The sequence below is a fragment of the Salmo trutta genome, chromosome 14, assembly GCF_901001165.1.
Source record: "Salmo trutta chromosome 14, fSalTru1.1, whole genome shotgun sequence".
In the NCBI taxonomy this organism is placed as follows: Eukaryota; Metazoa; Chordata; class Actinopteri; order Salmoniformes; family Salmonidae; genus Salmo; species Salmo trutta.
This window is the reverse complement of record NC_042970.1, coordinates 71,652,278-71,664,545: the sequence shown is the minus strand read 5'-3', so window position 1 is coordinate 71,664,545 and position 12,268 is coordinate 71,652,278. Positions and strand designations below refer to the sequence as shown.

At 50.7% G+C, this 12,268-nt stretch overlaps 1 protein-coding gene across 1 annotated transcript in view; it reads left to right on the top strand.

Annotated features, from left to right (window-relative positions):
- The first annotated feature begins 77 nt into the window (after positions 1 to 77).
- LOC115147270 (coiled-coil domain-containing protein 85A) overlaps positions 78 to 12,268 on the top strand; it is a 38,212-nt gene continuing 26,021 nt past the window's right edge. Inside the window, exons 1-2 of the mRNA XM_029689419.1 lie at positions 78 to 766; positions 1,913 to 3,065. Coding sequence (XP_029545279.1) covers positions 530 to 766; positions 1,913 to 3,065 — 1,390 coding nt within the window. The 5' untranslated portion in view covers positions 78 to 529. The remainder of the gene's footprint in view (positions 767 to 1,912; positions 3,066 to 12,268) is intronic.

The following is a 12,268-nucleotide window of genomic DNA, read 5'->3' as shown; positions in this document are numbered from 1 at the left end:
AGAGAGAGAGAGAGAGGGGAGGTTCTGCTAGTCACTGCAGTCACGCTCTCTCCCTCTATTCACGCGCAGTGCACTTGCCTGGCGATGCTACAGCGGTTCCTCCTCCCTTATGTATTGGACTGTACAGCTACAAGAGGCGGGAGATGCGCATCAGCAACCCGCTACCCGCCGAAGCTCTCTCCACTTCAGGACGGAAGAGACTAAATGTGGATGCATTCAGGTGCAAACTTGCATGAACTAAAAAAATAGTCCATGCCGGGGTTTCGGGATGTTAGATAGCTGCACATAGCCTTTTCTAGGGCTATATTTCACTGTCGGACTAGGGAGTCGGCGGCGTCCTCAGCTGTTGCATTTGGGGGCTGAAGTGAGCACAGAGAGAGGTCAGGCAACTATGCGATTTGATTTCGAACGTTAATTCCGGATCAGTTTGACTTGTGCGGCTGATGCGAGCGGAGGTTGACTGTCTGTGCCCTCTGAGTTGTATTTCAAGCCTGTTGTCGCCGGTATTCCCGACAACGGAACCGTAGGGATGGAAAAAGCTAGTCAGCCACAGCTTTCGCTGTCCATAACAAAGAGTGAAAGTCCAGCGGAGGACATCTCAAACATACCGGACGAGGACCTTCTCAAGTGGACCAAAGACGATTTGGTGCGACGGCTCCGGCGGTCTGAAGCCGATAAAATGAGCGTGATACTGGACCACAGCAATCTGATCCGCGAGGTCAATCGCAGCCTCCAGCTGCACTTGAACGAGATAAGAGGGCTGAAGGTGAGGAATGGGCGCGCACGGCATTTCTAAAAAGATGAGATCATAGTTAACCGCGGGTAGGCCGCACTGGCGCACCTGAGCGCGCACAGCATGAGAGGGTGTTCGAGGTTGAGTTTGCGCGTTCTTTAAAGGGCGCCGCTGTCCACATGATGAAATGGAGGCAGGATGTATATAAGTTCATTTCATTTTACAAGATCTCTCTCCCTCTCCCTGTGCATGTGTCTGTGAGCGTGCATGTGCCTACTTGTGTGTGCATCCATCATCTTCCATCAGAAAGCATAGTGTCATCATTCTTCTCTCTTTCTCACTCACTCACCTGTTGTCTTTAGTCTTCATCTCCTTTGCAAAAGCTTTGGTGTGTCGGCCTGTGGCACAACCTTGGTGCTTGCTCTTGGAATATCATCAACAAATTCTGCTAGGCTACAAGAGTAAACCTATTTAACCCAGAATACTCATTAAACTCCCCAAATATATGACTTCTCTCTCCCAAATCTTATTTGTTGCAGTGTAACTAGGAATAATAATCCTGGCATAATCTTATTATTTCTCCAAGCTACATAGACTTGATTTATAACGTCCTCCTCCAATACTCTGAGATTCGTTAAAATGAGATGGGAGCGACTGAGACGAAGCACATGGGGATGGAGGAAGGATCCTTGGCTGCTTCAGAGAGCAGACCCAAAAGCCCAGCCCGAAGCACCATGGTACCTTATTAAACTACACGTGCTGGAGGGTCTGAGGAGTATGTTATTATGGATAATTAGAGGAGGTGGAGAACTTTGGGCAAAGATGCCATCATGTTGCAAATGAGAGAGAGAGAGAGGTATGTTCTGGGCTGGTGCTTTGCTTGCCCTCCCTCCCTGGCTCCCTCTCTCAGCTCACTCACGGCCTATTTGCCCTCTACCACTCTTACATTCAACATTTTCACATCCATATTTATGTGACACAGAGGTTTATGAGCAGCTGATTTTCATTTTTATTTGACTCTGTCTTTGATTGACGTGATATTAAAGCGAGGTTCCCTCGAATAAGATATTTCTACCCCAGTAGGACCTAGATAAGAGTGAATGAATAAAATAGCACTAATGAACATGTCTCACCTCTCTTTCTCCACTCCACTCCTCTCATCCCCTCTCCTCTCCTCAGGACATCAACCAGAAACTACAGGAGGACAACCGGGAGCTGAGGGACCTGTGTTGCTTCCTGGATGACGACCGTCAGAAGGGCAAGCGGGTGTCCAGGGAGTGGCAGCGACTGGGGCGCTACAGTGCCTCCATCATGAGGAAGGAGGTGACGTTGTACCTTCAGAAGCTCAAGGAGCTGGAGGTGCGGCAAGACGAGGTGGTCCGGGAGAACCTGGATCTCAAAGAACTCTGTTTGTTACTCGACGAGGAGAAAGGAGGAGGAGGAGTTGGTGGAGGGGTGGGGGTTGGTGGAGGAGGAGGAGGTTGTGTGGTGGGGGTGGCAGGAGGGTGTAGGAATTCTATCGATAGCCAGAGTAGTTTGTTGCTGGTCCCCGGGACAGGGTTGTCGATGAGGGACGTGGGGGATGGGAGTAGTACGTCTAGCGCGGGGAGCGCCGACAGCTCCGATCACCCCCACCACAAGCAGCTCCACCTGGCTACACAAGCCGGTAGCCTCGGGGGCGGTGGAACTGGGAGCCCGGAGAATCTCCAAAAGCCCCGGGCTGGCAGTGCGAGTGGAGAACGTGAGATCCCCTCCAGCCCTGAACCTCCTCACCCCCAGGGCAGGCACCGTAGCACCAGCCTGGAGTATCCGTACGCCATGCCCCAGCTCTGCCGGCCCCGCTGCGGCTCCATCTCTGTGCCCGACCACACCCATAGCGGCCGCTCCATGCGGGGGCTCAGCCCCGAGAAGTACGGCCGCAACGTGGGACGCCGGAGCCCCGAGACCCAGCACCCTTCCACCAAGCACCACCACCTCCACGGCTCCGACCTGCTTCTCTCCCAGAAACAGCAGCACCTCCTGGGGTCGGGTCAGGGTGGCAGCGCTGGGGAGCTCTACCAGAGGCACCACAGGGGGAGCATCGGGGGAGGAAGCTGCTGCGGAAGCCCAGAGCCCAGACAGGCACATCTAGGGTTGGGGACGCCAGAGCACCAGCACCATGAGAAGGGCTGTGTGATGTCGGCCGGGGGCAGTCCAGAGACTCACAGGCACCAGTATAGTTGGAGTCCAGACCACATGAAGTTCGGCAGCCCTGGGAGAGAGGTACAGAAGAGACCGGCCACCGCTGAAGAGCTGTCACCGCATCACAGGAGCATCTACAACGGCATGAACGGTAGGTGTTATAAGACTGGTATGAGACTGGTATAAGACTGGCATAAGGACTGTTATAAGGCGAGTATAAGAATACAGGGGTTAATTGAGATTTCAAATAAGTACTCATTCACATACAAACAGTACGCACGCGCCCACGCGCACAGACAGACAGACAGACAGACAGACAGACAGACAGACAGACAGACAGACTACAGTCCCTCCAACCACATATACCAGGGAAGTACTGTAAACTGAAATTCCTATTAAATAATTGAATAAAGGGCATTTATTTGCAATCACTTTTCAATAAATGAAAAACTAGAAAGATATATATTTCAAAGGGTTTTACATTTCTGCATTTTAAATTGAAATCACTTCCTGAATTGACTGGCTTCAATTTAAATGGACCCCAACCCTGACACATACAGACCCTTATACACTGACTGTACAAAACATTAAGAACACATGCTCTTTCCGTTACATACAGTAGACTGACCAGGTGAATCCCGGTGAAAGCTATGATCCCTTATTGATGTCGCTTGTTAAATCCACTTCAACCAGTGTAGATGAAGGAGAGAAGACAGGTTAAAGAATAATTTTTAAACCTTGAGACAATTGAGACATGGATTGTGTCCTGTATGTGTGCCATTCAGAGGATGAATGGGAAACACAATATATTTAAATGCCTTTAAACAGGGTATGGTAATAGATGCCAGGCACACCGGTTTGTGTCAAGAACTGCAACGCTGCTGGGTTTTTCACTCTCAAAAGTTTCCCGTGTGTATCAAGATTTGTCCACCACCCAAAGGACTTCCAGCCAACTTGACACAACTGTGGGAAGCATTGGAGTCAACATGGGTCAGCATCCCTGTGGAACACTTTCAACGCCTTGTAGAGTCCATGGCCTGACAAGTTGAGGCTGTTCTGAGGGCAAGGGGGGAGGGGGGGGGGGGTGCAACACAATATTAGGAAGGTGTTCCTAATGTTTATTATACTCCGTGTACATTTCTATACTGTATGCGCACATCACATATACCTCTGCAGACAGTCAGTACCAAAGACATCTACATTTTTCATTAGCTATGTGGCTCAGAAAAGTAATTTAAAAAAGTTTGCTCAGAGAAATAGAGACAGAGAACAAGAAAGAGATTGAGAGATGTAGTGAACTGATGTAATTAAATTAGAAAAACTGACAAGAACTCCCCGTTGCTGTGATTAGAATCAATTAGATTTTTATAACCATATATCTCTGGAGGTATTGGATGGGAATTGAAGGGTGCTGGGAATAGAGGCTTGATATGAATGAGGTTGAATGAAGACTGGATGTTTCTAATGGAATCCAAGGCGGCTCCAAATCAACTGCACTTAAAGGCACACTGAAGTGTAGGGTATAGTGTAGTAAGACCTTCTCGTAATAAATAATTCCCCTAACTTCCCCTCCCACCTCCTTTGCCGCCTCCACTTCAACTGTTCCACTAACATACTTCCTCGTTCTGCCAAATCTGCGGTGGTTTCCACCCATCTCATTGGGAGATCCGCAGGTCTTAGGTTGTCAGGGAGAGAATATCAAAGTACCCCCTTGGCTGGTGTTTGAGTACCCCACGGTGGCTCATGATGATTTCTCTAGCTGAGGTAAAAGTGCTGAGTGGCTCTGCTTGGCAGAGAGAGGAAGGTAGGGATGAAGAGGACAGAGGGGGGTAGCAAGAGAGAGAGAGAGAGAGAGAGAGAGAGAGAGAGGAGAGAGAGAGAGAAGCCACAGGACATTTTCCGCAAGGTGAAATGTTTGCCTTACTTTAGTACGTATGCTACGGTTCGATCTACATTTTAGTACAGCTAACCACTGTCCCCAGAATAGGCTAATAGCTAGTAGTAGTTTCCTACAAATTTTGCCTTACTTTGCAGTATGGATCTAACCATATGATAGATCCGTACAATCTAGATTAGAACTAACTACTGCTCAAGAATACGCAGGACTAAAGTAGAAGTGCACATGTTTTTGACTAGTTTTGAACTGTCATTTGCCTTACTTTGCAAAATGGAGAAAAATGCATAGGCGTAGAACTATTTTATCTAGATTAGATCAACTACTTCCCAAATAAAGCCTAGACTATTAATAGTAGTAGCAGCAGTAGTTGTAGTAGCAGCAGCAGTAGTAGCAGCAGCAGCAGTAGTAGTAGTAGTAATAGTAGCAGCAGTTATAGTACAAATAGCAGCAGCAGCAGTAGTAGTAGTAGTAGTAGCAGTAGTAGTAGTAGCAGTAGTAGTAGTAGCAGCAGTAGTAGTAGTTTTAGTAGTAGTAGCAGCAGTAGTAGTAGTAGTAGTTGCAGTAGTAGTAGTAGTAGTAGTAGTAGTAGTAGCAGTAGTAGTAGGAGTAGCAGCAGCAGTAGTAGTAGTAACAATAGTAGTAGTAGTAGTAGTAGTAGCAGTAGTAGTAGTAGTAGTTGTTGTAGTAGCATCGGTAGTATTAGTAGTAGTAGGAGCTGTAGCAGTAGCAGTAGTAGCAGCAGCAGCAGCAGCAGCAGCAGCAGTAGTAGTAGTAGTTGCAGTAGTAGTAGTAGTAGCAGTAGTAGTAGGAGTAGCAGCAGCAGTAGTAGTAGTAGCAGTAGTAGTAGTAGTAGTAGTTGCAGTAGTAGTAGTAGTAGTAGTAGTAGTAGTAGTAGCAGTAGTAGTAGGAGTAGCAGCAGCAGTAGTAGTAGTAACAATAGTAGTAGTAGTAGTAGTAGTAGCAGTAGTAGTAGTAGTAGTTGTTGTAGTAGCATCAGTAGTATTAGTAGTAGTAGGAGCTGTAGCAGTAGCAGTAGTAGCAGCAGCAGCAGCAGCAGCAGCAGCAGCAGTAGTAGTAGTAGTTGCAGTAGTAGTAGTAGTAGCAGTAGTAGTAGGAGTAGCAGCAGCAGTAGTAGTAGCAGTAGTAGTAGTAGCAGTAGCAGTATTGTACACCCCAGGAAGTTGGTGGCACCTTAATTGTGGAGGACATGCTCGTGGTAATGGTGGGAGCGGTATCAGTGGAATGATATCAAATACATCAAACACATGGTTTCCATTTAATTCTCTCCGTTCCAGCCATTATTATGAGCTGTCCTCCCCTCAGCAGCCTCCACTGTTGTACACATCCTCCACTAGTTTTGAACTCTCATTTGTCTTACTTTGTAATATGGAGCAAGAACATAGAACCATGCTGTCTAGATAGATTCCTATTACTTCCCCAATAGGCATTTTATGCAGGCTAGCTAATAGTAGTGTAGAACGTTGTCTACTAATTTAGAATCCTCCATGGATTTTGAAGGATTAGGTTTAAAGCACAACTTTGAATTGGATTATGTGTTTGGATAGTATTAGCTGACTGCAGTTGGGCACTCAGTAGTACAGTATGCACTGTGTGTGTGTCTGTGTGTTTCTGTGCGTGTGTGTGTGTCTGTGTCTGTGTGTGTGTCTGTGTCTTTGTGTGGACAGATGCGGCGGCTGTGTACAGAATATTACCACCACCAGTCTTAGTGACAGCGAGCGTCCGGTCATTTGTCACTGTCTGTCCCCAGGTCATTGTCTGTGGGCCACAGTTTACCCACTGACCTGAGGGCCACAGTATACCCACTGACCTGAGGGCCACAGTATACCCACTGACCTGAGGGCCACTGACCCACTGACCTGAGGGCCATAGTATACTCACTGACCTGAGGGCCACAGTATACCCACTGACCTGAGGACCACAGTATACCCACTGACCTGAGGGCCACAGTATACCCACTGACCTGAGGGCCACAGTATACCCACTGGCCTGAGGGCCACAGTATACCCACTGACCTGAGGGCCACAGTATACCCACTGACCTGAGGGCCACAGTATACCCACTGACCTGAGGGCCACAGTATACCCACTGACCTGAGGGCCACAGTATACCCACTGACCTGGGGGCCACAGTGACTCCTGTATATATATTTTTCTGTACATCATTTATATCACCTCCTGTTTTCTGTACGTCATGGAGACTTTACCATAGTCATACAATCAATAGTTTTGTGTTGCTCCTGAAGGAAAGTCATTTTCTGCATGTCACCTCTTCTCTTCATAATGAACAGTAGCCTAGGCTCTATATTCCATATTCAGAAAAGGAATTGTGTGTGTATATATATATATATATTGCTGCAGTGGTATGACAATGGTATGACAATGTCACGATTGTTACTCTGAAACTCAATCCTGAGGTGGTATATGACTAGTACCTCCTGACCATGTGATTGTCAGGATGCTCTAGATGTGCAGGAGGGGTGAAGTCAGGCGCAGGAGACCAAAGGTACGTGTAGCACGTTTAATAGATGCCAAGTCAAAAAATCCTGAACACTAGGTAGGGAACAAGCAATCGAAATAGGGCAAACACGCCAGAACAGAGTCGGGACACAGCCCAGGGAAAACCGTCCTTGCCACTTAAATACAGCAGAGAAAAAAAATCCCCAAACCCCACGACAGAAAACACAAACAATCCCGCACAAACCTAAACCTAGAACGACAGACTAAATACCACTAACGAACTAACTCCAAACAGGTGACACACAAAACAGACATCACCAAACGAAAATGAAAAGGGGATCGGTGGCAGCCGCCGAGCGCCGCCCGAACGGGGAGAGGAGCCACCCTCCGTAGACGTTGTGACAGTACCCCCCCAGACGCGCGGCTCCCGCCTCGAGGACGACCCAGAGGGCGAGGCGCAGGGCGATCCGGATGGAGGCTGTGGAACTCCCGCAACAGTGATGGGTCCAGGATGTCCTCCACCGGTACCCAGCACCTCTCCTCCGGACCGTACCCTTCCCAGTCCACAAGGTACTGCAGGCCCCCTACCCGGCGCATGGAGTCCAAGATGGAACGGACTGTGTACGCCGGGGCCCCCCCGATGTCCAGGGGGGGCGGAGGGACCTCCTGCACCTCAACGTCCTGCAGTGGACCAGCTACCACCGGCCTGAGGAGAGACACATGGAACGAGGGGTTAATACAGTAATAAGAGGGGAGCTGTAACCTATAACACACATTGTTTATCCTCCTCAGGACTTTAAATGGCCCCACAAATCGCGGACCCAACTTCCGGCAGGGCAGGTTCCGGGTTGAGAGCCAGACCCTGTCCCCCGGTGTGAACACGGGGGCCTCACTGCGGCGGCGGTCAGCGCTCTCCTTTTGCCGTCCACCAGCCCGTTTAAGGGATTCCTGGACGGTGCTCCAGGTCTCCTTTGAGGGCTGCACCCAGTCTTCCACCGCAGGAGCCTCAGTCTGGCTCTGATGCCAGGGCACCAGGACCAGCTGGTAACCCAACACAACCTGAAAGGGTGACAGGTTGGTAGAGGAATGGCGGAGAGACTTCTGCGCCATCTCGGCCCATAGCACGAACCTTGCCCACTCTACCGGCCGGTCCTGGCAATAAGACCGCAAAAACCTGCCCACATCCTGATTAATTCTCTCCACCTGCCCATTACTCTCGGGGTGAAAACCTGAGGTCAAACTGACCGAAACCTCCAGTCGCTCCATAAACGCCCTCCACACCCGGGACGTAAACTGGGGACCCCGATCAGAGACGATGTCCTCAGGTACCCCGTAGTGCCGGAAGACGTGAGTAAATAGGGCCTCCACGGTTTGTAGGGCCGTAAGAAGACCGGGCAAAGGGAGTAGACGGCAGGACTTAGAGAACCGATCCACAACGACCAGGATCGTGGTGTTCCCATGAGACGGCGGGAGATCGGTGAGGACATCCACCGACAGGTGGGACCACGGCCGCTGTGGAACGGGGAGGGGCTGTAGTTTCCCTCTAGGCAGGTGTCTAGGAGCCTTACACTGGGCGCACACCGAACAGGAGGAGACATAGAACCTCACGTCCTTCGCCAATGTGGGCCACCAGTACTTCCCTCTAAGATCCAGCACCGTCCGCTCAATCCCTGGATGACCCGAGGAGGGTAGCGTGTGCGACCACCTGATCAATCGATCGCGGACGCCGAGCGGGACGTACTTTCGACCCGCGGGACACTGAGGTGGAGTAGGTTCTGACTGTAACGCTCGCTCGATGTCCGCGTCCACCTCCCAGACCACCGGTGCCACCAGACAGGAGGCCGGAAGTAATGGAGTGGGCCGATGGACCGTTCCTCGGTGTCGTAGAGACGAGACAGTGCGTCGGCCTTAGTGTTACGGGAACCTGGTATATACGAGATGGTAAACTGGAATCTCGTGAAAAACATAGCCCACCTAGCTTGACGAGGGTTCAGTCTACTCGCCGCCCAGATGTACTCCAGATTACGGTGGTCAGTCCAGATGAGAAAAGGGTGTTGCGCCCCCTCAAGCCAATGTCTCCATACTTTCAGGGCCCTTACCACAGCCAGCAAATCCCCGCCACCTGCCCAAAGCCCCGGATAAACCGCCAGTAGTAATGGGCAAACCCTAAGAACCACTGCACCTCCTTAACCGTGGTCGGAGTCGGCCAATTACGCACGGCCTTGACGTACAGGTCATGCTCCAACAGTCGCCCAAGCACTTTACGCACTAGAGACACATGCGCGGCGCATGTGGCGGAGTAGATCAGAATGTCATCGATGTACACCACCACACCCTGACCGAGCAGGTCCCGGAGAATCTCGTCTACAAAGGATTGGAAGACTGCGGGAGCATTCTTCAACCCATACGGCATGACGTGGTACTCATAATGGCCAGATGTGGTACTAAATGCAGTTTTCCACTCGTCCCCATCTCGGATACACACCAAATTGTACGCGCTCCTGAGATCCAGTTTTGTGAAGAAGCGTGCCCCGTGAAATGACTCCACCGCCGTAGCGATGAGAGGTAGCGGGTAACTGAAACCCACCGTGATGGAATTTAGACCTCTATAGTCAATGCACAGATGCAAACCTCCCTCCTTCTTCTTCACAAAAAGGAAGCTCGAGGAGACAGGTGATTTGGATGGCCGAATATATCCCTGCCTCAAGGACTCAGTGACGTATGTCTCCATAGCTACCGTCTCCTCCTGAGACAGGGGATACACGTGACTCCTGGGAAGTGCAGCGTTAACCTGGAGGTTTATCGCACAATCTCCTCAATCTCGTTTTACTGAAGGCGATAGCCAAATTGGCATATTCTGAGGGAATGCGCACGGTAGAGACTTGGTCTGGACTCTCCACCGTAGTCGCACTGATGGAAACCCCTACACATCTGCCCGAGCACTCCTTCGACCACCCCTTAAGAGCCCTCTGTCTCCACGAAATCTTAGGATTGTGATTGGCCAGCCAGGGAATCCCCAGCACCACCGGAAACGCAGGGGAATCAATGAGGAAGAGGCTAATCCGCTCCTCATGACCCCCCCGGATTACCATGACCTGTGGAACTGTGGCCTCCCTGACCAGCCCTGACCCAAGTGGTCGACTGTCTAAGGCTTGCACGGGGAAGGGTTGGTCCAACTGAACCAAAGGAATCCCTAACTTAGTTGCGACCCCACGGTCCATAAAACTCCCAGCCGCGCCTGAATCGACTAGCGCCTTATGCTGGGAATGAGGGGAAAACTCAGGGAAAGAAACCAATACAGGCATGTGGCCGACAGGGGGCTCTGGGTGAGGCTGGTGCTGACTCACTTGAGGTGTTGGAGTAGTGCTCTGCCTGCCCTCTTGACTCCCGGACGAGCTTCTCCAGCACTGGTCGGCAATGTGTCCTCTCTGACCACGGTGGGCGCAGGAGAAGACTCCCCATCCAGTCTTCCTAGCTGCAGCACCCCCTATCTCCATGGGCGTTGGAGCAGGAGTGCTGGGAGGTGGAATGAACAGGGCCCGATCGGGACGCCCGCGGGCAGCCAGCAAATTGTCCAATCTGATGGACAAATCTATGAGTTGGTCCAGTGTCATGGTAGTGTCCCTACATGCCAGCTCCTGGCGGACGTCCTCTCTCAGACTACACCGATAATGATCCATCAGGGCCCTTTCATTCCACCCCACACCAGCGGCCAGGGTCCGGAACTCCAGTGCGAAGTCCTGCGCACTCCTCGTCTCCTGTCTCAAATGGAACAGCTGCTCACCCGCCGCTTTGCCCTCCGGTGGATGATCGAACACAGCACGGAAGCGGCGGGTGAACTCTGGGTAATGGTCCCTTTTAGAGTCCGGACCCTCCCAGACAGCGTTGGCCCATTCTAGGGCTTTACCCGTGAGACAGGAGACAAGGACGCTGATGCTTTCCTCTCTTCTCGAGGAAGTAGGGCGAACGGTCGCCAGGTAAAGCTCCAGCTGGAGCAGGAACCCCTTACACCCAGCGGCCGTCCCATCGTACTCCCTCGGGAGTGCGAGCTTAATCCCGCTGGGGCTGGGCGCCGTCGGCGCTGGTAGGGGCGCAGGTTGTAGGAAAGCTGCAGGTGTGGTGGGGGGAGCGCTTCTCTCCCAGCTCTCCATTCGCGCCAACACTTGGTCCATGGCTGTACCCAGGCGATGTAGGATGGTAGTGTGTTGGGCGACCCATTCCTCCATGTATGAGTGGGGCGCTTCCGCTCCTGCTGACTCCATAATTCTGGTGCGGGATTCTGTCAGGATGCTCTAGAAGTGCAGGAGGGGCGAAGTCAGGCGCAGGACACCAAAGGTACGTGTAGCACGTTTAATAGATGCCAAGTCAAAAAATGCTGAACACTAGGCAGGGAACAAGGAATCCAAATAGGGCAAAACGTCCAGAACAGAGTCGGGACACAGCCCGAGCGCCGCCCGAACGGGGAGAGGAGCCACCCTCCGTTGACGTTGTGACAGTGATCTGATCAGGACACACTCTGGGCCAGGTTATACGGGCCTGGTTATGAACTATGACTAAGATCTCTTCTGTTTTTACACATGATTATGTTTATTGTCATGAGTCTTGTCATGAGTATTGTCATGAGATTTCCCCTTAAATAGGCCAGCTGCAAAGTCAATATTGGCTATATTGTAAAAATTTATGAAAACAAAAATCTGCTTTTTTGTCTTAATTTAAGGTTTTGGTTATGCATTAGGGTTAGCAGTGTGGTTAGGGTTAGGTTTAAAATCAGATTTTATGACTTCATGGCTGTGCCAGCTAGTGACCACTCTGCAGAACTGCCTCCAGAAGAATATTCATGACGAAAAACGTTAACCTGCTGTTTTTACGGTGCTCTTTAAATGCCACTCACGATATTACCTCTGAAAATCTATCTGTAATGGAAGGCTATCTGAAACACCTTTGTTACAACACTACAAAGGGTGGGTTGGAAAAGTCTAG